Source organism: Peromyscus eremicus, chromosome 15 (genome assembly GCF_949786415.1).
Source record: "Peromyscus eremicus chromosome 15, PerEre_H2_v1, whole genome shotgun sequence".
Taxonomy (NCBI): domain Eukaryota; kingdom Metazoa; phylum Chordata; class Mammalia; order Rodentia; family Cricetidae; genus Peromyscus; species Peromyscus eremicus.
The window spans coordinates 58,258,132-58,283,354 of record NC_081431.1 but is presented as its reverse complement, the minus strand read 5'-3'; the positions used below and the strand labels follow the sequence as shown (position 1 = coordinate 58,283,354).

The 25,223-nt window shown below is 43.5% G+C and overlaps 1 protein-coding gene across 2 annotated transcripts in view; it reads left to right on the top strand.

Moving 5' to 3' along the window:
* Window positions 1-22,478, top strand: part of Kdm5b (lysine demethylase 5B) — a 77,159-nt gene extending 54,681 nt beyond the window's left edge. For both annotated transcript variants that reach the window (XM_059280623.1, XM_059280622.1), the window contains exons 15-27: window positions 2,237-2,418; window positions 3,445-3,569; window positions 4,952-5,102; window positions 5,261-5,375; window positions 5,808-6,163; window positions 7,567-7,705; window positions 8,935-9,114; window positions 10,400-10,558; window positions 13,811-14,296; window positions 17,132-17,243; window positions 19,277-19,431; window positions 20,682-21,002; window positions 21,532-22,478. In XM_059280623.1, the coding sequence (XP_059136606.1) occupies window positions 2,237-2,418; window positions 3,445-3,569; window positions 4,952-5,102; window positions 5,261-5,375; window positions 5,808-6,163; window positions 7,567-7,705; window positions 8,935-9,114; window positions 10,400-10,558; window positions 13,811-14,296; window positions 17,132-17,243; window positions 19,277-19,431; window positions 20,682-21,002; window positions 21,532-21,669 (2,619 nt within the window). In that variant the 3' untranslated portion in view covers window positions 21,670-22,478. The remainder of the gene's footprint in view (window positions 1-2,236; window positions 2,419-3,444; window positions 3,570-4,951; window positions 5,103-5,260; window positions 5,376-5,807; window positions 6,164-7,566; window positions 7,706-8,934; window positions 9,115-10,399; window positions 10,559-13,810; window positions 14,297-17,131; window positions 17,244-19,276; window positions 19,432-20,681; window positions 21,003-21,531) is intronic.
* Window positions 22,479-25,223: the final 2,745 nt, after the last annotated feature.

Sequence of the window (25,223 nt, the reverse complement as noted above, 5' to 3'; positions counted from 1 at the left end):
ACCGCCCGGCGTAATTTTCTTTTATGATTAAAATTTTATTTTTAATTACCTGTGTATGCTTGTGTCTGTAGGTAGTTTTGTGCATGTGAGTTCAGTGCCCACATGGGTCAGAAGAGGATGTACAGTGTCTTGGAACTGGAGTTACAGGCAGTTGTAAACTAGTAACATGGGTGCCGGGAACTGAACTTGGTCCTTTGCAAGATCGAACATTGTCTTTCCAGCCCTTTAATTTTCTAAAAAGCTTTGAAATAAGTAATAACTAGTGTGAGTCTTCCAATTTCTTTTTGTAGACAGAGTCACATAGAGCCCAGACTGGCCTTGAAACTCTTTATGTAGTCAAGAATGACTTTGAACTTCTGATTTTCATGCCTCTACTTCTCCATCACTAGAATTATAGGTATATGCTACCATGCTCAGTTTTATTCAATACTGAAATAGATCCAGGGCTTGGAGCATACAAGGCAAGCATTCCACCTACTTTTATCTCTTTTAGTTCATTTGCATTTTCCTGTTAAGGTTTTGATTTAGTAGTTATTTTTAATGGGTTCTTTTGGATCAACCATATACATAATCATATATATATATATATATATATATATATATATATATACCACTGTGTATAGAATACTGGAATATTGTCTATTGGGAGCCCATTATGGACCACCAGCAGGCTCTCCATTGTCCTGTGGTGTTTTATAGTTGAAGAAAGCAATGCCTAGTGGATTTAAGTGACTTACCTGCTGTGGAGTAGGTTCTACCTGTAGCTCAAGAGCTGTTAGCAGCTGATAGCTGCTGGAGGAGGAGAGTGATTTTTCTCAGGGGATGCTCCAGTGAGGTTATCTGTACTCCAGTGGACGGCCCTACACTCAAGTACATGTGAGTCCACTTAATTGGACTTATTGAGTTACTAAACACAAACAAAGAAATGCAGATAAAACTGGGAAAAGGATGTTTGGGAGGGTGTTTTGGTAGGGAGTAGGTGTAATTAAAATACATAGGTAGAAAATTCTCAAAATAAAAATATTACATAAATATAATGGTAGTTAATTTCTGCAACTTGGAGAACTATTCTTTTCCCTAGATGTGGAGTTTACAGGTTAAAATTGTGTATAAACTACACGATTTCCATCTTCAAAGTTGATCTTTGGTCTCCTTTAATCTCAACTCTCCAGACCAAGGATGTCCTTTTCAATGATTATGATTAAAATGACAAATCTATCCATCAGCATTTTATACTCTGTCTTGGATGACTTAACATGTAACTGTCAGGAATGCTTACACCATTAAAGTAAAACAAAGGAGCCTGGTGACTCCTAGGTTGAGTTAACCAGAATTGGCATTCGTAAGATTGAGTGGATGCAGATGAGAAAAGACAGTAGAAGTTGGGCTTCGAGTGACAAAAGACATCTCCCAGGCCAGGCAGTGGTGGTGCACGCCTTTAATCCAAGCACTACTGGGAGGCAGAGCCAGGAGAATCTCTGTGAGTTCAAGGCCAGCCTGGGCTACAGAGCAAGATCCAGGACAAGCACCAAAAGTACACAGAGAAACCCTGTCTCGAAAAACCAAAAAAAGGGACATCCCTCAAAAGGGCCTTCTAGAGGTCAGATGGGATGAGCTACAGGTGAAATGTTCACTTGGGAGGTATTTCAAGTGTGTGTGTCAGAAGGCACATCAGATACCCTACAGCAGCCAGAGCTACAGGTGGTTGTGAGTCACATGGCCTAGTGCTGGGAACTCTGACTTCTGCAGGAGCAATGCGGCCTCTTGCTCACAGACTCATCTCTCCAGCTCCTCTGCTTGTTTTGAGGAAGATGCTAGGGCTCAAATCCAGGGCTTTGTGCATTGTAGGCAAGTGCTCTATGAGGTGTGTCCCCAGCTACTTTTTAAGTTTTTCTTCTGTGATAGAAAGCACATATATATATATTCTCTATGCTCAAACTTCAGTAAGGTAAGTTTGGAGCAAGATAGGCTGCTAACCTCAGCACTATTAATTCAGCAACGATTTTGTTTATGTTCAGATCCAAATGGTTAGACATGGACCTTACCTTACCCAAAGAGGGATTCTTGCTGAACAAGTGGATTAACATGCTAGGCTCTTGGTACTTTGTAGTCCATATAGTTTTAAATCATCCTTACATATTATATTAAGGCTTTAAAAAAAAATCCTGTGCATACTTGTCTTGGTCTTTTAGATCGTATTATTCTTTCAAAGTCTCTAATACATATTTAATTTTAGGGAGTAATTGATTCAGAAAGAATGGATTTTGAGCTGTTGCCAGATGATGAGCGGCAGTGTATAAAATGCAAAACTACATGCTTCATGTCTGCCATCTCGTGCTCTTGTAAACCTGGCCTGCTTGTTTGCTTACATCATGTAAAAGAATTGTGTTCCTGTCCCCCTTATAAGTATAACCTGCGGTAAGTAGGAAGGATAAGTTTTTTTTTCCCTTCTTTGGGAAAGCATGGAACTATTTTGTGTGTACATGTGCATATTGTATATTTATGGTGTGTGTATGTGTGTTTGTGTGAGATCACATTCATGTGTGGATGTGGTTATGTATGTATGTGTATGTATGTGTCACAGTGTGCTATGGAGTCAGAGAACAGCCTCAGGTGTTGGCTCTGGCTTTCCTTGTTTAAGGTAAGTTTTCTCTGTTCTTGATTGTGTTTGCCAACCTGGTTGACCCATTAGTTTCCAGTGAGTCTCCACTTCATGTCACTGTGTCAGGACTGGGTTGGCAGATGTACGTTATAGCACTCAGCTTTACATGGTGTCTTATAGTCAGTGTTCTATTGCTGTGAAGAGACACCATAGAAAGCACTTAATTGGGGCTTGCTTACAGTTTCAGAGGTTTAGTCCATTATCCTCATGACAGGGACCATGGTGACCCCAGACAGACATGGTAGTTGAGAGTTCTACATCTGGATCCAAAGTCACCAGGAAGAGAGAGACACTGGGCCTGGCTGGAGCATTTGAAACCCCAAAGCCCAGCCCCAGTGACACACTTTTTCCAACAGGGCTACAACTCCTAATACCTCTGAAGTTGTAACGCCACTCCCTAATGACCAAGCATTCAAATATATGAGCCTATGGGGGCCATTCCTTTCATGAAAAGTGCTTTTTCCATTGAGCCTCCTTTTCAGCCTGCACTGAGTCTTTGCTCAGCAGTTAAGAGCACTGGCTGCTCTTCCAGAGGTCCTGAGTTCAATTCTCAACACCTACATGGTGGCTCACAACCATCTCTAGTGAGATCTGATGCCCTCTTTTGGCATAAAAGTGTACATGCAGATAGAATACTCATCCACAAAACAAACAAACAAATAAATAAATAAATCATTAAAAGAAAAAAAGCTCAGTGGCATCCCCATTCTAGGTCTGTGAATGTTGAGGATAAACATCCTTCTTCAGTCACCTTCTCACGCCTGTCTGTGTCCTGTTTCCAGGTACAGGTACACTCTGGATGATCTCTATCCCATGATGAATGCATTGAAGCTTCGAGCAGAGTCTTACAATGAATGGTCCTTAAATGTGAATGAAGCTTTGGAAGCAAAAATCAACAAGAAGAAAAGTATGTAATGCACAATGTGTGATTTGTAACCAGCAAAGTGGAGTTGGGTTTTGTTGTGCCAACAAACCAGATGACTGAAAACAACCTAATTTCATCCTTAGCTCCCATGTCTGAACAGGTTTCCAGATCCTTGGCAGAGGTTTTAAACCAAGAGTGGATGAGGCAGTTTGCCTCAACATTTATGTGCAGTCTGGCCATATAGATTATGCAAGATGGTTTTGGGACCAGTGATGACTCTGGGTGAATTCTGAGCTATACCGTAGTCCTAAAGAGATGTTTCTTATTGAAAAATACCCATCTCCTCCCTTAAGCGCCTAGTGGAGGGAAAGTGTACATGCCACACAAGCCTACTGGAGGTGTACATGCAAAGCTGGAGGGAGAGCCAGCTCCACCCATTTCCCTCTGACCTCCATGTCTGCACCATGGGGCACATTGCCCTCCCCCCAGTATAAAGACAGGAAAAGAAAAAAAGGACCTGGGTTCCATTCTAATCCTCCATGTCGCCCAACAACTGTCTGTAATCCTAGTCTCGGGTGATACAATGTCCCCTTCTGAATACATGTGGTATATAGACATATATGCAGGCAAAACAACCATACTTATAAAAATAATAAATCAAGCCAGACATGGTGGCTCACACCTTTAGTCCCAGCACTGGGGAGATAGAGGCAGGCAGATCTCTGAGTTCAAGGCCAGCCTTAGTCTACAATGCAAGTTTTGGAACAGCCAGAGAAACCCTGTCTCAAAAAAACCAAACCAAATAAGATAAATAAATCTTAAGAAAATATAGCAACTTTTTAATATATTTTATTTTTAAAAAATAGGGTTTTTTTTGTAATGCAATATAATACTAGTTTTAAAAAATCAGATTCTTTGAAAGGCAATGTCTATGTCTATGAAATGCTGGCCTAACACTTTCTAGTTCTAATCAAAGTTTAGTGTCCCTGACATTTATCATTACCTTTCCTTTTTATTTAAAGCGCGTGCGTGCGCTCTGTGGGTGTGCCTGATATCCACTAAGGCCCAAAGAGGGTGCTGGATCCTCTGAAGCTAGGCTTAAAGATGGTTGTGAGCTTCTGTGTCGGTCCTGGGAACTGAACTTGAGTCCTCTGCAAGAATAATTGTCCCCCCTCCCCCCTCATGTAGCACTGGTTGTCCCGGAACTCACTCTGTAGACTAGACTGGCTTCAGACTCATAGAGATCTGCCTGCCCCTGCCTCCTGAGCACTGGGATTAAAGGTGTGCATCAATTATAAAATGAAATAAAGGACCACAAAGTGGTCCATCAGATCCTAGTCCTTCTCTCAGGAAGACCAGCTCCTCTCTGTTGTGTAACTAATTATAGACTTGATCACAGAAAGATGACTTGTTCTGTGTCTTAGGTCTTGTTAGCTTCAAAGCTTTAATTGAAGAATCAGAAATGAAGAAGTTCCCGGACAATGACCTTCTTCGTCATCTTCGCCTGGTCACACAGGATGCAGAAAAGTGTGCTTTTGTTGCCCAGCAATTGCTTAATGGCAAAAGGCAGACAAGGTACACATTTCTGACTATTTGAAATGGTAATCTATGGCATCTGAATCTAGAAACCTGTTAGAATTTTTCTTTCCGTCCTTGATTTCTGTGATATTGCCAGCTATGGGTAATGAATATATGTGTTCTCATATAGCTTCCTTGGGCCCTTGTCTTAACAGGTATCGATCTGGTGGAGGAAAGTCTCAGAATCAGTTGACAGTGAATGAACTCCGACAGTTTGTGACTCAATTGTATGCTCTTCCATGTGTCCTTAGTCAAACACCATTGCTAAAGGTAACCATATAAAGATGTATGGGTAAATTCCATATTTGTGCTTACTCAGTTAAGTAGCCCTCTTCAGTGGTAATTTTTATGTTAATTTGTGTGCATACATACATGTGTGTATCTGCAGAGAGAGACCAAAAGAGAATATACATTACATCCGGAGTTACCAGTGGTTGTGAGCCACCTGCCATGGGTGCTGGGAACTGCAACTCTGTTCCCCTTGAAGAGTGTCAAATCCTCTTAACCTCTGAGTGATCTCATTCTCCCTCTAGGTGACTTGTGTTGCCTCATTTACTCATGTTATTACTGACATAATGTGGCTTGGTGAAGAGGCTAGTATTGGCTATGAACTTCAGATTTTAGTTGGAAAGAAGTCAAGTACTGAAGCGCTGTTTGGCTATGACTTCTGTTGGTTGGCTTTATTTGCTTGCTTTCTTTTAGGATCTCTTGAATCGTGTAGAAGATTTCCAACAGCATAGCCAGAAACTCCTGTCTGAGGAAATGCCTAGTGCTGCTGAGCTACAGGACTTGCTGGACGTCAGCTTTGAATTTGATGTTGAACTTCCACAACTCGCTGAGATTCGTATTCGCTTAGAACAGGCCCGTTGGCTAGAAGAGGTGCAACAGGCTTGCCTAGACTCCAGCTCCCTGTCTTTGGATGATATGAGACGCCTCATAGACTTAGGGGTGGGGCTGGCTCCGTATTCAGCAGTGGAGAAAGCTATGGCCCGCCTGCAAGAACTGCTTACAGTCTCAGAGCACTGGGATGATAAAGCCAAAGGTCTTCTCAGAGCAAGGTAAAAAACAAAGCAAAACAAAACAAAACAAAACAAAACAAAAAAAAAAAACTGATCCTAACCTCTCCCTGGGAAGTTTGGATAGTGGGTGAACTTTAAAGCGTAGACCACAGAGCCAGCACACTGTCCAACATAGCTGTCCTTGTAAAATACTTAGGAAAAAGCTTTCTGTTGGGGCCTGCTTTGAAATATGGGTAAAGAAAATTAGCCAGAGGTGGTGGCACACTTTTAATCCCAGCACTCAGGAGGCAGAGGCAGGCAGATCTCTTGAGTTCAAGGCCAGCCTGGTCTCTGTACATAGTAAATTCTCGGATAGCCAGAGCTATAGGTGAAGCCCTGCTTCAAAAAAAGAAAATTAATACTTTCTTTTGGTTTTTTGGTTTTTTTGAGACAGGGTTTCTCTGTGTAGCTTTGCGCCTTTCCTGGAACTCACTTGGTAGCCCAGGCTGGCCTCAAACTCACAGAGATCCACCTGGCTCTGCCTCCCGAGTGCTGGGATTAAAGGCGTGCGCCACCACCGCCCAGCGTTTTGTATTTTTTTAAATAATTTATTTTTATTTTATGTTCATTGGGGTTTCACCTGCATGTATGTCTGTGCGTGGGTGTCAGAAGGCCTGGAGTTGGAGTTACAGACAGTTGTGAGCTGTCATGTGGGTGCTAGGAATTGAACCCGGGTCTGGAAGAGCAGCCAGTGCTCTCAACCACTGAGCCATCTTTCTAGCCCCCCTGTTTTGTATTCTTATAAATAGTGGTCATTGAGTAGAGGATGTGACATTTTTTTTTAGACAATTTACATTTTCTTAGTTTATCTGATTCTTGAAGTCTTACTAGCTTAACACAGAAGATTAAATTGTGTATTACTTTATGCAGTAGAACTTTGTGTTATATCGTAAACTCAGGGACAGATAGAACTAAAATGCAGTTTTGGAATCTGGGGCTCACCTGTTAAAAGTGCCTTCTGCTCTGTTATAGCACACAAGCTCAGATTCCAGCACCAAGCTTACAAGTGCCTGAAACTCTAGCTCCAGGGCTTCTGGTGCCCTTTGCAGGCAGGCGCACACTTACTTGCTCGGGCTGGAGAGATGGCTCAGTGGTTAAGAGCACTGACTGCTGAGTTCAATTCCCAGCAACCACATGATGGCTCACAAGCACCTATAATGAGATCTGGTGCCCTCTTCTGGCCTGCAGGGACACATACAGGCAGAATACTGTATATGTAATAAATAAATCTTTTAAAAAACAAAAGCAAAAACTTTTATTCTAAGTGAGTTAATTGATCAGTGCCATTAATAAAGGCTTTTTTTTTTTACCATAATGAATTTGTTTAGAAATTATTTTCCTAGTCTCTTGGTAAAAGTATAAGAGAAATGCAGTCCTGATATGTCTTTGTTTTGTTTTTGTAGACCACGGCATTCTTTGAGTAGTCTTGCTACAGCACTAAAGGAAATCGAGGAGATCCCTGCCTATCTGCCCAATGGTGCAGTCTTGAAAGATTCAGTGCAGAAAGCCAGAGACTGGCTTCAGGATGTAGATGCCCTGCAGGTTGGTTCAAAAAGAAAAAAAATGTCATGAATATTAGTGCAATTAGCTGTGGTTTTTTCCCTCCCCAAACAGAAGTAGGAAAGAAGCTTTTCAACTGCTGGTCCCCAGCAGTCCTTGTTGCCTTCGGTGCTGTGACAGCAGAGGGGATAAGCGAGGGAAAACAGGAGCTGGTCACAGCCCTGGGAGTTGCCTGTTAGCTCACAGGTGTTACATCTCTCAGCCTGGGATCTGAAGCTGTGACAGCTCTCAGACACGTAATGACCATGCCTTCAGGTTGTCTCCTCAGGCTTCTTAGAGCTTGTGGCGTCTCTCAGATGGTTGTCAAATGGCTTCAGAGTGGGTGCTCGGACTTAAACCTGGGTCCTCTGGAAGAGCAGCCAGTGCTCTTAATCTCTGAGCCACCTCTCCAGCCCAGTCCTGTAAAATGTCTTTCGTTCTTTGACAGTTTCCCCAACTTCTTCTCCCACTCCCTAGATAACCTTTAGCTGAGTCCTCTCCCTCTTCATGTCCCCCTCTTTTTAACCTAGGGACCTATCCTTGACATAGGAATCAGAATCTTTGGGACAGGGACCAGTTAATTGTGTTTAAATGAATTTCCCGGATGATTTTTGTTTTGTTTTTAAAGACAGAGTTTCTCTGTGTAATAGCTCTAGCTGTCCTGGAACTTGATTTGTAGACCAGGCTGACCTCGAACTCACAGAGACCCACCTGCCTCTGCCTCCTAAAGGCATGTACCACCACCATCTGGCTTCCAGATGATTCTTATTGGATTTTCTAACTCATTTTAATTTCCTGAATAGTTTATACTGAATTATTTTAGTAATTCTACTGGTAAAATGAATTGGAGTAAAATGCTATTGTTAATCTTTTTTAAAATGCAAGTCAAAAGTCTTGGGTTAGTACAAACTTATTTCTGTTGAAGTAAATTTCTTTGATACTGTTCATAGGGACCAGTGTGATAGATGAATTTATCAATGGATATAAATATAAATTTATAGAGTATGAATAACCAGATAAAAGGAATAATTATCTCACATTAATTTTTTATCTATTGGAGCCTAGCATTAACTAGATTTGTGGGCTATTTGTTAAATGAAAAACAAATGTTGCTCTTTCCTCCCCACCCCGACTCTTGGTGAATTTAACATGAAAGTCATAGGTCATTGATATTGGGCCAGACTGAATTGTGCTTTTCTTAATTTACATAGAAGTATTTGTTTCTTTATTAGGCGGGAGGACGTGTGCCAGTGTTAGAAACACTCATTGAACTTGTTGCGAGGGGCCGGTCTATCCCAGTACATCTGACTCCTTTACCAAAATTGGAATTACTAGTAGCTGAAGTTCAGGCTTGGAAAGAATGTGCTTCTAAAACATTCTTGACTGAGAATTCACCATATTCTCTGTTAGAGGTAAGTTTGCAACCACCTCTAGTTTGAGTACTTTCCAAAGCATGCAAAAGTGCCCTCCTGGGTGGATCTATCTACTGTGAGTTCTTTTTAGCAACCTTTAAATGCTTCTGGCTACATGTAGGCTGTAGTCCGTTGATGTTTAGAGAAGACCGTTTTTCCGTTAGGTTTTGTTTCCTGTACTGTAGAGCCTCGCTCTTTAGCCAGGCGGTCTTGCAATTGTGGCAGTCTTCTGTGCTTTCTCTTATGTTTAGGAACTACAAGTGTGTAGTTACCTGGCTGGGTAAAGGTTTCTATTTATGGTCAAATTAGAATCTAAACCTGGCTGGGATTCACTACTTTATTTTATCTTATTTTTATTTTATGTGTATGGGTGTTTTTCTACATGTATATCTGCACCATGTGTGTACAATGCCTGAGTAAGGCAGGATTCCCTTTAATTGCTGTGAACTGCATGGGTGCTGGGAATTGGACTCCAGTCCTGAAAGAGCAGCTAGTGATCTTAACCACTGCATTTTAGTAAACTTAATAAATGACCTCACCAGCTTTTCATAAAAAGTGCTTAAGCTGTATTTTTTTTTTTTTTTTAAATTTATTTATTATGTATACATTGTTCTGCCTGCACGCATCCCTGCAGGCCAGAAGAGGGCACCAGATCTCATTACAGATGGCTGTGAGCCACCATGTGGTTGCTGGGAATTGAACTCAGGACCTTTGGAAGAACAGCCAGTGCTCTTAACCTCTGAGCCATCTCTCCAGCCCTAAGCTGTATTTTTTTATATTTCTTGTAAGCTGGTGTTTATGCATTTTCAGAGGAATCAGTTAGCATATATCACATTTTTACTTATTTAATTAAATCTGTAATAAAGGTCTGTTTTTTCAACCATGCTTCCTCTTTCCTTTTTTTTCCCCTTTTTAATTGTTTCTTTGTGTGTGTGTACCCACATGCACATGAGTAGAGTTTTCAGACTTCACAGCATATTTCAAAGAAAATGATAGATGATAAGAAATGTACATCCGCCGGGCGTTGGTGGCGCACGCCTTTAATCCCAGCACTCGGGAGGCAGAGGCAGGCGGATCTCTGTGAGTTCGAGGCCAGCCTGGACTACAGAGTGAGTTCCAGGAAAGGCGCAAAGCTACACAGAGAAACCCTGTCTCGAAAAACCAAAAAAAAAAAAAAAAAAAAAAAAAAAAAAAGAAATGTACATCCTGCCCACTACTTAGGCTTTTAACTTGCCTAATCTGAAAGCTGTTTCAACAATGGTTGTGTTTTCTCTCACGTTATTAGGTGCTTTGTCCGAGGTGTGATATTGGCCTTTTGGGGTTGAAAAGGAAACAGAGAAAGTTGAAGGAGCCCCTACCCAGTGGGAAGAAGAAAAGCACCAAACTCGAGAGTCTGAGTGACCTGGAGAGGGCCTTAATGGAAAGCAAAGAGACTGCCTCAGCTGTGCGTAGTCATGTCTTTTTCTGGCTTGTTTTTGGGAGGGTAGTTTCTTACCCTTTTAGGTACTAGTAGGAGTATTGGCATGGTTAGTAGAATAACTTGAAAAGTGCTTGAGTTTGCCAAAGGATTTTTGAAAATTGTCAAGTTTAAAGATAGTTGTTAGGGCCAGGCTGTGGTGGCGCACACCTTTAATCCCAGTAATTGGGAGGCAGAGGCAGGTGGGTCTCTGGGAGTTGGAGGCCAGCCTGTTTTACAAAGCGAGTTCCAGGACAGCCAAGGCTACACAGAGAGACCCTGTCTTGGAAAACAAAAACACTGTTTTGGTGGTAAAACACTTGCCTGGCATTAATGAGTTCCTGAATTCTGCAAAATAATAAAATACAAGACATCCCCAGAGGTGCATAAAATTTGGAGTAGGCTATCCAATCTGAGTCTTCATTTGTTTGAGATAGGCCAGGCTGGCCTCTGCCTCGTGAGTGCTGGGATCAAATGTGTGTGTCACCATGCCTGACTTAGTCTGAGTCTTGAATATTGAGACTTGCATATCGGTTTATCTAGAAATACTAGTTAGGAGATCAAGACTGCCAGAAAGGGGATACAAGTTAACTTGTTAACTTGCCATAGGAGACACTTTAAAAAGTATACCAGAGCTGGGTGGGGTGGGACTCAGGAGGCAGAGGCAGGTGGATCTGTGAGTTCCAGGCCAGTCAGTTATGTAATGAGACCCTGTCTCAAAAACGTGTGGGGTGTGTGTGTGTGTGTGTGTGTGTAGGTGTACCATAATGTCCTGATGAAAAGGGAATAGCTGTGAGATTTGGATGCTTTAATGACAGAGCATTGTCTGGTGACATGCTCAGTGGGTGAAGGCCCTTGACAAAAGTTGGAGCATTGCCTCTTAAAAATACAGTCTTAGCCGGGCGGTGGTGGCGCACGCCTTTAATCCCAGCACTCGGGAGGCAGAGCCAGGCGGATCTCTGTGAGTTCGAGGCCAGCTTGGGCTACCAAGTGAGTCCCAGGAAAGGCGCAAAGCTACACAGAGAAACCCTGTCTCGAAAAACCAAAAAAAAAAAAAAAATACAGTCTTATGCTGGGTGGTGGTGGTGGCAGTGCATGCCTTTAATCCCAGTAATTGGGAGGCAGAGACAGGTGGATCTCAGTGAGTTCGAGGCCAGCCTGGGCTATAAAGTGAGCTCCAGGACAGCCAGGACCCCCCCCCCCCAAAAAAAAAAATTTACAGTCTTGTGTCACTTAACAATGGGATTAATTCTGGGGAATATATTGTTGGTCAGTTTAGTCATTGTATGAGTATCATACCAACTGATACAGACTAATGTCTACAATGGCAGTAGACAATATAGTCTTAGCAGGATCACTAATATATACTGTTCTGTAGCTGTAAGTTTCTCTGGTCCTGCCTGGCCCCACTACCTAAGGAACAGCAAGATGTCACCAGACTGGTAATGCCACAGCCACGTGGCAACTTATAGATTAATAGAAATGAGTTGAGTTAAGTTATAATAGCTAGCTAGCAAGAAGCCTGAGCCATAGGCTATTCAGTTCATAATTATTATAAGCCTCTATCTGTTTACTTGAGACCAAGCAGCTACTGGATGTGGGTGGGAGAGATTCTTCCCAACAGTGGGGCTGTGTAGGACCAGAGAAACTTATTGCTATACTGTCCTGTTGACTAAAACATCATTACACAGTGTGTGACTGAATAAACTTCACTGTAGAACTAGACTGAATGAGCCACAGCACCTTTTCTGCTGTAACTATCAGACCTCTTGGGGTTCACACGGAATTGCCTTGGTGTCTTTATGAATTTTGACACCTTGGAGTCATTTCTTCTTTATTAAAGTCAGTCAAGTCTTAGGAAAGTTTTGTTTTTCCCTTAGAGTATTTTTGTGTGTCTGCTACTTACTTGAGTACCATTCTGGTGTTTTCAAGGTAGCTACTGTGTCCATGGTTCATTTTATGAAGACTACATTGGAAATGATAGTTCTTTCCTTGAAACACACAAATGCCTATTTCAACTTCGCATCTTTCATAGATTCTAGTGTCTGCCCATCTAATACCTGGGCTCCTTGTTTAAGGATTCTCTTGTGTAATAATCTGTGGATATGGTAAGGTCCTAAGAGGTCAGTCATTTGCCTTCCATTGCTAAAGTGTAGGAGGGGACCTTATTATCATGTAGCATACATGCATATATATGTACATATCTACTTATATGAACATTACATTAACAAAAATAGATCTAAATATGCCTTAAGTTTGTTATTTGATTTACTTCTGTACCTATCCTTGCCACAAGAAAATAAAAAAGTCCTTCATTCATGTATCCACTTCCCCAATCTGAAAAGAAGTAATGGGGAATTCATTCTGTCCTTATGACTCAGGCACCTCACCTGGTGACTCAAGATTGATCTGGCTTTTCGAGACAGGGTTTCTCTGTGTGCCCTGGCTGTCCTAAAACTCGCTCTGTACACCAGGCTGGCCTCTAACTCACAGAGATCCACCTGCCTCTGCCTCCCGAGCGCTGAGATTAAAGGCGTGCACCACTCACCCGTCCCCAGATGGCTTTCTATTTAAGTATTTTGTCAGGGACTAATTTCATAGCCTGTTAATTGCTGTGTTCATCACATGGATGACTTAGTAGTGAACAGCAGTAGACCTAGAGCTGCCACTGTGGTGACTGCTTGAGCACCCCCCAACCCCCATTGTATAGTTCAGGCTAGACTCAAACTTGGACACTCCTCCCGTCTTAGTTAGCCTCCTGAGTGCCATGCTTTCGGTCTTGAACTGCCACACCTGGCTCTAGACTTTTCTGTCTAGACCTTCCTGGAAGGCCACAAAATCTAAGGGAAGGAAAAGTAGTAGAGAAGGTCAGATATAAGCATACAGAAAGTATCAGTGCCAGTCTTCCCGGAGAAGTAACTACTGTAGGCCATAAGTTTTCAAGTTGGACTTTTAACAAGTGGTGTAGGTTAAGTGATTGCACACTGTATTTACTATGTGCAAGGCAGAGAGTGTTTTGTCTCATCTCTCATTTGATTCTCATCATGGACCTTGTGTGGTGCATATTGTTGGCATATTCATTTTGTGCATGCAGAAATTTAGGGATAGTGGAATGTGGCTTAGCTTGCTCCAGATTTGAGTGCAGATAATTACTCTGGAGCCCATCTAACTTAGCATCTTGAGTTGTGGAGGAGGGATAGTTCTCTATGACAACATGCTTGATGGCTAACTTCTTTTCAGATGGCAACTCTTGGGGAAGCTCGCCTAAGAGAGATGGAAGCTTTGCAGTCCCTCAGATTTGCCAATGAAGGAAAATTGCTGTCCCCTGTTCAAGATGTGGAGATGAAAGTCTGCCTGTGTCAGAAGACTCCAGCGACTCCCATGATCCAGTGTGAACTCTGCAGGGATGCTTTCCACACTAGCTGTGTAGCAGTACCCAGTATTTCACAGAGCCCCCGGATTTGGCTTTGTCCTCATTGTCGGAGGTCAGAGAAGCCTCCATTAGAGAAAATTCTGCCCCTGCTGGCCTCCCTACAGCGTATTCGAGTCCGTCTTCCTGAGGGGGATGCACTTCGCTATATGATTGAAAGAACCGTGAACTGGCAACATAGAGCCCAGCAACTGCTTTCTTCAGGGAATCTAAAACTTGTACAAGACCAAGTGGGCTCTGGACTGTTGTTTAGCAGATGGCAGGCCTCATCAGGACAGACCCCAGAGACAAACAAGGTGAGCCTGGGTTTGTAGGGTACTGACCTCTACAGAGCTCTGCGGTTCCGTCTGCTGTTGCCCTTCTTGAGAGCATCTCTCCTCCTGTCACTAGCATTCCTATGGCACTTACTTACCTATCACTTCTCTCTGTCCCTAATTGTCAGAAGTTTTTGTTTGTTTGCCTTAGAAATTACCATTCTTAACTATTACTGTGTGTGCTCATGCACATGCATGATTTGGGGCACTGCCTAAGTAGGAATGTCTAAAGGCCGTTTCTGTCCAACAGTTCTCTCCTTTACCTTCACATGGCTTGTTCTGAGAACTCTGGTCATCAGGCTTATGCAGCAAGCCATCCAACAGCCCTGCTCTTGATTTTTGAGATGAGCCTCACCTAGCCCAGACTGGTCATGAACAACACACTGTATCTGAGGATGATGCTGAGCTTTTGTCCTCTTGCCTCTATCTCCTGAGTGCTGAGGTTATAGGCCTGTGAGAAGATGATTGGGTTCTGGGGATTCAGACTAGGGCTTCATGCATGCTAGTCAAACGCTTGACCAACTGAACTGCACCCCCCTGTCAGGAGTCTTAAACATTCTGTTTCTGTTGTGCACGCGTGTACCTTTTGTATAACAGATAATTTTTCTACTTCATTTTGTTAACCTGTGTGCATGTTTAATTTATGCATATACTTTTATTTTAAATTTTTACTTGATTGAATTTTTTTTCCTTTCATGTAAATCACTGTAGAAAGGGAAACCACCACCTGCTGTGTTCTTTCAGCCGTTAAAGGAAGAACAGTATTTGAAGGTGGAGATGCATTTGCACATTTTTGTGTATGTTTGTGTGTGTAGGCCCCTGGGTACACTCCTTAGGAGTTGTCTACCTTGTTTTTTTGAGACAGGCTTTCTCACTAGAACCCAAGGCTCACCAGTTAAGCTAGCTTGCCTGGCCACTGGGCTCCAGTGGGCTCCAGTGGGCTCCAGGGATCTGCTTGTCCCCTACTCTCTGATGCTGGGATTCATTACTAGTACATGCTACCATGCCTAACTTATTGTTTGGTCTGTTTGTTTGCTTGCTTTAATGTGGGTGCTGGAGATCTAACACATGAGCTTATGACAAACATGTTACAAACTGAGTTCTCTCCCTAAGTTCCTATTCATGATCTTATTATCAAGAGGTAGATTCTCGGGGCCGGGCGGTGGTGGCGCACGCCTTTAATCCCAGCACTCGGGAGGCAGAGGCAGGTGGATCTCTGTGAGTTCGAGGCCAGCCTGGACTACCAAGTGAGTTCCAGGAAAGGCGCAAAGCTACACAGAGAAACCCTGTCTTGAAAAACCAAAAAAAAAAAAAAAAAAAAAGAGGTAGATTCTCTGACCATGTTGCAGTGGATGGTCAGTTTCCTGGTCTGCTGTAGATGGGCTGCCAGAAAAGGGTGAAGAGAAAAGAAAGTGCAGTTAGAATGGCAAGTCAATCTTCGCCGGGTGGTGGCGGCGCACGCCTTTAATCCCAGCACTCGGGAGGCAGAGAGAGGCAGGCAGATCTCTGTGAGTTCGAGGCCAGCCTGGGCTACAGAGTGAGTTCCAGGAAAGGCACAAAGCTACACAAAGAAACCCTGTCTCGGGAGGGGGAAAAAAAAAAATAAGGTTAATTATTTATGTGTAGGTGTGTTTTGCCTGCATGTACATGTGTACCGCGTGTGTGCCTGGTGCCTGCAGAGGTCTGAAGAAGGCATTGGATTCCCCTGGAACTGGAGTTGCGCTATGTGGGTGTTGGAAATTGAAACCAGGTCCATTGCAAGAACAAGTGCTCTTAACTGCTGAGCCAACTCTGCAGCCCCTTTAAATTGTTATTACAATTATGTGTTTGTGTGCTTATACCCAGGAACCCGCTCTCTCCTTCCATCCTGTGAGCCCTGGTCATTGAACTCAGGTCATTTGGCATGGTCGCAAGCACCTTACCTACTGAGCCATTTCGCTGGCCCCTATCCCAATATATTTCTGTAACAAAGATATTTACAAACTGGGCATAGTAGAACTCACCTGTATCCTTAGCTATTCAGAAGACTGAGGCAGTTAGGATCTTTTGAGCATGGGAGTTTTTTTTAGACCAGGCTGGACAATGTAGAGACATCCCATCTCTCTAAACAACTGAGGCATAGCCTGGTGTGTTTCCCTGGGATTTGACTCCCAGCACCACAAAGGAGAGGAAAGGAGGGAGTCACAATTCTTGGGCTTGGCTGATCACAGATGCGGGAGTTGAGTGCTTAGCAGAGCACAGGTAAGGACTGAAAACTGCCCGTCTTTGTTTGTTCCTCTTCAGGCTTCTGATACAGCAAGTGATTAAACGTTTGCTGCTGTGTGGGTAGCCAGCAAGAGGGCCACTGTATTCCTTTATCAAGGGTGTGCTGAGAGTGTAACTTTATTAATAAAGGGAAGGACACAATTGTTGCTTATTTTTTGAGACAGGGTTTCATAGAGCCATGGTTGTCCTCAAATCCTGGCCCTGCTGCTGTCACCCCTCAAGTGCTGGGCTTACAGGTGAATGCCATCATGCCTAGCTGTTACCTGCCCTTTGAGTAAAAAGAGTTACATACACAATGACACTCTTGAGTTGATCAGTTCTCTTGAGAGAAAATGGTTTCTTTCCCCAATATTTTCACCTCTGAGATCAGTCTGAGTAAAATTGAGAAGTTGAATGTCTTTGTTTCTAGGAGGGTTGGTTTGTCCGATTTTGGATGCCAGAGGAGACTTAACTGAAAAAATAGTCTTTTATTTGAGAAGCTACTTTCATTGGACTGGTAGGAGTGTTTTCAATCTGTAAAAGCCTTGTAATAAGATGTTTCTCTTCCGTTAGGTGTCTCAACCTCCTGGTACAACATCCTTTTCGTTGCCTGATGACTGGGACAACAGAAGCTCATATTTACAATCTCCCTTCTCTGCTGGACAGAGTTGTGTCCCCCTTCATGGTTTGTGTTTTATTTTATATATTTCTAGATAGTAACAGGCCATCTTGCCTAGGTTTTTGTAATAGATGATCTGTTATCCTAAAGAACTGTATGCTTGCCAGGTATGGTGTTGCATATGTATAACATCAGCATTCAGAGGCTGAGGCAGGAGGATTATGAGTTCAAGGCCTTCTGGGCTACATAGCAAGGTCCTGTTTCAAAAATAACAAATCCAAACCAAACACCTTTATTACTATGCATTTTCTACATAGTGAAGTGATAGCTCTTATTTGAAGATTTATAAATGCGAAGGATACAGGAATGCATCCTCTGTTACTCTTAGGGATAACACTAAGCACCATGTATTTTGGTCAGATGCTAAGTCACGGACTATCTTGTTGTTCTAGACTTTTGGAGGATAATAGAGGGACCCCATATTTGAAACCTACCTCGTTCCTCTTTTTTCCTTCTTCAGATAAGGCCTCAAATGCTTCAAATTCAACGTTTAGTCAAAAATGATGCTTTTTTTTTTTTAAGCATTTTTTTTTATTTATTTTTATTTTATTGGTGTGGGTGTTTTGCCAGCCTGTATGTCTATATACATGTGCATGCAGTGCCTACAAAGGCCATCAGATCCCTGGGACTGTAATTACAGACAGTTGTGAGCCACCATGTGGGTACTGGGAGTTGAACCTGGGCCCTCTGGAAGAGCAGCCAATGCTCTTAACTTCTGAGCCATCTCTCCAGCCCCAAACAATGATCTTTTTTTTTTTTTTTTTTTGGTTTTTCGAGACAGGGTTTCTCTGTGTAGCTTTGCGCCTTTCCTGGAACTCACTTGGTAGCCCAGGCTGGCCTCGAACTCACAGAGATCCGCCTGGCTCTGCCTCCCGAGTGCTGGGATTAAAGGCGTGCGCCACCACCGCCCGGCCAAACAATGATCTTGAACTCATGGTCCAGGTTCCACCTGCCAAGTGCTGGGATTACAATTACAAGTATATACTATCACACCTGGCTTTCTCTTCCCCCTTCTCCTCTCCCTCGTCCTCTTTTTCTTCTAGTGTGTGTGTGTGTGTGTGTGTGTGTGTGTGTTTGAGATGGGGGTTTCATTAGCCAGAGTTGGCCACAAACTCCCCATGTAGCTGAGGATGAACTTGAACTCCTGATCCTCCTACTTCCATATTGAGGTGCTGGGATTATAAGTGTGTACCACCATACATAGCCCTCCTTAGAGTTCTGCCTAAAGTTTCAGTGACCCTTCGTCATTCTTATCAGTGTGTTTAGTCATGTGGGCTGAGCTCCTTGCTCTACTCAAATTTGTTGACACTCTAGGCCAGCAGTTTCTTCTTCTGATTTCTTCTCTGTAGACCTGTCTGTCCTCGAACTTGCAGAGAGAACCTGTCTCTGCCTCTCAAATGCATGTGCCACCACCACCTGGCCCACCTGGCAGGCCAGCAGTTTCTTTTGTGACAGTGAAATCTGTCAACACAGAAGACAGGATCTGTTTTGTATTAGCAATAGGTAAAGATTGAATTCTGATGGAGTGGGTATTTCCCTAGGAACCAAAGTCTTAGGGAATCTACCTTAGCCTCTCTTTGTTGTATTATGGTGTCTTAGTTAGGGTTTCTGTTGCTGTGAAGAGACACCATGACCGCAGGAAAAACGTGTAATAAAGGGAAAACATGTATAATTGGGGTGACTTACAGTTCAGAGGTTTAGTCCATTATGATCATGGTGTGATATGGTGCTGTTCTGGCAGACATGGTGCTGGAGAAGGAGCTGAGAGTCCTACATCTTAAACTGCAGGTAACAGGAAGTGAACTGACACACCAGGCGCCCCCACAGTGACACACCTCCTAAGAGTACCACTCCCTATTAACGTATGGGGGCCAATGACATTCAAACTACCACATACGGTTTAGGCACATTATGTAAACCTAACAAACAGACCACAATGAAAGGCAGAGGTAGCATGGGGACAGTCTTGTGTGCCTGACAAACTTAAATGTCTAAACTAAATCTCTGTTCCCATTTTGATTGGGTTTGGTCTTGAACAGGTGTGAGTCTAGAAGTGAATGAGCTGTTGATGGAAGCCCAGCTGCTCCAGGTATCCCTTCCTGAAATTCAGGAGCTCTATCAGACTTTACTTGCAAAGCCAAGCTCTGCTCAGCAGACTGACCGAAGCTCACCAGTCAGAGCCAGTAGTGAAAAGGTGAGTGACAGGCTGCTGGGGAGCAGGTCTGCAGCAAATTGTGTACCTCACAGCTCTGTTCTGTAACAGGACAGACCCTGGAACATTTGTGACAGCTTGGGAGTCACAGCTTAGATTTGTTGATATCTGAGTTTTTTCTTTTTTCCTTTTTAGGGAACTGTTCTCATCACTCCATTGGGATAGTATAGTGAGAAGTAGGATTATTTTGCTCTGTAGAAGCAATGCTATAAAGCTGAAAAGGCCTTTTGTTAGTAAAGATTTTAAAGATGCTAGATAACAAATGCTTTTCTTTACTTCTCCAAACCAGGAGGCTAAGACTGGATGGAGAGGCTAGGGTGTTTATCTTAGATGCTGAAAGACATGTAATGTCCATCCCACCTCCCCTCACCCCCACCCCTCTCCTGTGTATTTTTGTATGATGTGTGTTTATATGTATACGTTTCTGCTGCATGTGGATCCTTGATTGCTCTCTACCGGATTCACTGAGATAGGATCTCTGAATTGGACAAAGAGCTTGCAGATGGGCTATTCTTGTTAGTCGTCTTGTTCCAAGGATCCCTTGTCTCTGCCTTACAAGGCTGAAACCACAGACAAGCCACCACAGCCATTGAGTATTGACATGGATTTGGGGGGCTCCCTCTGGTCCTTTTGCTTTCATGGCAAGAACATTACCTGCTCTGCCATCTCCCCAGCTCCTGCAATGTCCTGTGTCTCAACATAGTTAAGAGCCTCTGCTCCCTTCTAGCTCTGTAAGGAGCCTGTCACACACAAAGCCCCCCAGAATATAGTCAGGATAAAAAAAGGACTAGGAAAACTGAAGCCACAATGCAAAGACCCGCATGGAAGGTGCCCTGAAGACTGATTACAGATTGAGTTAATCAGTTAATTTTACTTCTGAAAGGGTTGGAATGTATGTCCTTCACAAACAGAACAGCTAGTCACTCACTCAAGGTAAAAAGAGAAGGGTCTGTGTGTATCTTCGCTCTTCTGGTGCCAGTGGGCCACCTTGAGGGTCAGTCCTGTCATTAACACCCTTTCTCAGTGCTCCCCCAGTTCACAAACAGTGAGGAGGGATCCTGGAAGTTAAGCTGGTTGTTCTTGAGGACTAGGAGTGATGAGATGGTATGGTTAGGAAGCAGTATATACTGAAGGGTCATTTGGTTGCTTGGTTGTGTATTTTCTTTATAGTTGCATCAGTTTTAGTAAGGGGCAAACTGAAGGCTAAAATTGAATTGCCATCTTCCACCCAGAATGATTGCCTTCGAGGGAAACGAGATGGAGTCAACAGTCTTGAGAGAAAACTGAAGAGACGCCCAGAAAGAGAAGGCCTTCCCAGTGAACGGTGGGATCGAGTTAAAAAAATGCGGACCCCTCAAAAGAAGAAAATCAAATTGAGTCACCCCAAGGACATGAACAATTTCAAATTAGAAAGAGAGCGTAGCTATGACTTAGTCCGTAATGCTGAAACTCATTCCCTGCCCTCAGACACATCCTACTCCGAACAGGAGGACTCTGAGGATGAAGATGCCATCTGTCCAGCTGTGAGCTGCCTGCAGCCAGAAGGAGATGAGGTCAGTGAGGTTTGGGCCATAGAGGACGTGCTTTCCCTTAACTCAGAAACCCTGTAAGCTAGACCTCATCTCCTTGGGTCTTTCTCCTCTGCTTGTCTGCTTTGAGCTGATCTGAAAGGATTGCTCAGTTTCCCCTACTGATATCTCTGCTTTTAACCATCGGTCCTGGGTCTCCTCCCTTTTCTTGAAGAAACTCTGGTTCTTCCCTTTTTTCCTTCTCTCGCTCCTCCAGCTTTCGCCATCCCGGCGCCCGGAAGGTGGGAGGGATGCTGATGGAGTGCCCCTGTGCTTACGGTCACAGGGCAGCACTGTCTACCCCAAAGCAGCACACCTTGAAGAGTGACTCTGCCTCGGTTGCTTTGGCGGTGGGACAGCTACACTCCTGTGCTTAGCTGTTGTACCGGAGGCCCCAGTGCTGGGACAGTGGCCGTTAGTGGCAAACGGCCTGAATATCTTGAGGCTGGCCTGCCCAATTTTGAATGGCATTTTTTTCCTCTGAACACCCCATCTCCCTGCTCTTTGTAACCAGGTGGACTGGGTCCAGTGTGATGGCAGCTGCAATCAGTGGTTTCATCAGGTCTGTGTTGGTGTCTCTCCAGAGATGGCAGAGAAAGAAGACTACATCTGTGTGCGCTGTACTGCAAAGGACGCACCAAGCCGAAAGTAAAAACAAAACACACTCACTTCCTGTAATTCAGGACTCCAACAAGAAGCTCTCCTCAATCTCAGCAAAGCTACAGGACTGGGTCAAGCCAGCCTGTGCACGGTGCTATTTCTATTCCTTGCGGGATCATTTTTCCAGAACTCTTTGAAAAAAAGAAAAAAAAAAACAACTAAAAAAATTTTTGACACTTTTTGTATTTTTTTTCCTTAAGAGCTGTTTGTGGTTGTTGAAGTTTAAAATGCTGACTGTTTTTTGCAGGGGTCTCTACCGATTTCGAAGGTATTGGAGTTTGCACCTTTTCGTGTACAGCATTAACATTATACTTCTGCCTGGGATTTACCGGCTTAAGAGTCCAACTCAGTTTCAGGGCCCAGAAAGGGCATCAGAATTCCAGTAACCCTCACTGAGAAACCGTTCTCCTTCACTCTGTTACCACACTGGGGGAATTTAAGTTTTTCACTTTGGGGTTTTTGTTCCTTTTTTTCTTTGCTTCTTTTTCTTTCTGGTAGGCTAGGTTTATTTATCTGAGCAATAACTTCTATGTTGGTTTCAGTGGCTGGAATTAAAACAAAACAAACTTCTAAACAGTGTGTTGGTGCTTTAGCATTTGGTTAATGTACAGGACGCAATTGTCTGGTTTCTAGTGTCACTGATGAACTAGTGATGTAGAAAGAGACTGCGCTGTAAGTCATCACCACGGCTGTAGTTTGCCTTTGTCTCTGCCCATTTCTTTCTTTTTTTTTTTTTCTTTTAGATTGTATCAAATGTTGCAGTTTATATTGTGGAATAATAAATCCTTGGTCCTATTATAACACTGGACTGCAGCGTCTTCTGCCCTCGACCTTGTGGGCTTACAGAACCAGAAAGGGTTGCTTGCTTTTGCTTCTCCCCAGGCAGGCTGCAGCAGAAATGTGTTTGCTTCAAACTTGCAGAGATTCTGTCTTTATAGCCTGATTCCTTACATGGGCCCTTGTCTTCATGCCCCACTAATAAAGAACCCCTGTCTTCAAAGACCAGAGCCAGTCCTTCAAGCCATTCTCTTTATAAATAAACTCTCAGAATGTTGAAGTTGTCCCTACATCACTCCAGACTTCAAATAAGTCCTTATGGAATGCTTTTTATCATATTTGAATTGTCAGGGAAATTTGGTTGAGAGTTAAGATGCTGTGATTCATCATCTTAGAGAGTTGGTTTTATTGTATCAGTTGAAGTGAAACTTGGGACTACCAGCCCTCCCTGCCTGGGATTCCTTTCCCACCTCTGTATTTCCATCCGTCTTTACTGGTTGTGGACAGCTGTTTCCCTCCATTCCGCAAAGGGAAGGGTTCGCGGGGAGCAGAACGTTAGGCTCCTGCTTCCTTTTCCTAAATTGTTGCAGACCCTTGTTTTCCTCACTGTCTATAGCCATAAGCCTGATGGTGGGTAGAACTAGTAGATCTTTAATAAAACATCAAAAACCAGTTTGTGATGTAGCAGAGATTTAAATGTACTGTCCCTTTTATGCAGTGCAGATGATTAAATCTGTTTAAGAATAACTCCTATTAAACTGCAGTGTTCTGCAGTTGCTGTGATGTTTCTTGTCTTAAAGGGGGCACTCCAAAGGCCGGGGTGCAGCTCAGTGGTAGAGCATTTGCCTAGCATAAGCAAGACCCTGGATCCCATACCCTGCACTACCAAAAGTAAATAAGGCTCGAAGAATAAAGGACTTCTGCTAAAATAAAGTCTGACTTTTGAGGCCTTTACCCATCTAGTATAAGCCTTCCTTCCCTCCAGGTCTTAATAGTAGTTTGGTTTGCTCATTTGAGATAAGAGTTTCATGTGGCCCAAGCTGGCCATGTAGCCAAGGGTGACATTGAACTTGTGGTTGTCCTGCCTCTCTACCCCTGAATTCTGGGATTACAGGTGTACACTACCATGCCTGATTCCTGTGGTGCCAGGGATTCAAACTGAGAGGGCCTTGTGCCCAGGCAATCACTGTACCTGGTGCACAATCTCTGATATTAGCATCCTTGCTGGGATAGCTGCTACTTCATTAGTGGGAGATTTGAACTGTCTCCTCTCCAAGTGAGAATCACGTTTTTCTTTTCTTTTTTTTTCCCCCTTTTTTTCTTTTTTAATGTGTCAAGTTGATAACAGTGAGTGTCAGCTGCACAAAATCATACTGTGAGTCAAAATCAAATGACACCTGGGTTTTCAGTTCTTTAAATGTATTTATCTATGCTACTTTATGCAGTGTGAACATTGCAGATGTTAGAGACGTTTGGATTCCAACTTAGGCCACCTGACTATAGAGTAAGACTTTATCAAAAAATTACATTTCATTGTGCATTAGCTTTGAAGCTTGCTGATACTTTAGTAGTGGTTCTCATCCTATGGGTCGAGAGCCCTTTAGCAAACCTATCTCCAAAGGTATTTACAGTACAATTCATAACAATACCAAAATTACAGTTATGAAATAGCAAAGAAAATTTTATGGTTGAGGGGTCACCACAACATGAGGGACTGTATTAAAGGGTCACAGCATTAGGAAAGTTGAGAACCACTGCCTTAGAGGAACGTTGGATATGTGGAGAAAAGGTAAAATGGCCAGTGACTTGAGTTTCTGTCTTAGTGGCCCTGCAGTCCTGTGCTTGGAGGAGGGAGGACTGGAGTTTGAGCGTGAGTCAGGGTGGGCAGTTAATGGGCAAACATGAAGATTAGAGAACTCTGTAGCCAAGGCTGGATTGGAACGCTCCACCTCACTCCAGGGACTTACTGGAAGGTTTCTTATGCAGAGTAAAGAGCTAGTTTTCTATGAAGCTAATAGCTGGAGACAGTATAATTTGACCTAGCTGTCATGAGGCTCACTTGGGGCTGGGGAGAGTGGAGTGGAGTGCCGCTTTCAGTGGGGGAGCTTCATTCTGTCCTGAGACTTAGGACAATGAGATGGTCTGGGAATGTAGTTTCTTGTAGTTTCTTAGAGTACCTGTCAGCATCTGTGAAACCCTCACCTTGATGCCCCAGCACTGCGCGCGCGCACGCACGCGCGCACACACACACACACACACACACACACACACACACACACACACACACAAAGTATGCTGGCACATGCATGTGATTCCCAAAGAGGATTTTGCTTCCATTCAAGGCCAGCCAGGGTCAAGTAGCAAGACCCTGTTTAAAAACAAAACAAAAAACCTAGAGAGAGATTAGTTTTATCTTCTGATTTGGTAGAAGTGGTGAAGATGTACCTAGCTTGCCCACCATTAAAAGCGGTGTTGTAAACTGGGTGTAGTGGCACACACTTGTAATCTCAGCACCTAGGATGTTGAGTCAGGAGGATTGTGTGAGGCCATCCTGGGTTACATAGTAAGACTGCCTCCAAAAGGTGCTCTGTGACTAGCTGGAGGACAGTAGATGCTTCCCTGGCAGTGGCTGGAACTGGGTTTCTCTCAGCAGGGCGGCACTCCAAAGGTCTGTTCTGTGGAGTCAGTCATTTCCTCCCTTTACCTGGGTCTCAGGGATGAAGTTGGGCTGCCAGGCTTCTGCACCAAGCACCTTTCCTCATGAGCCAA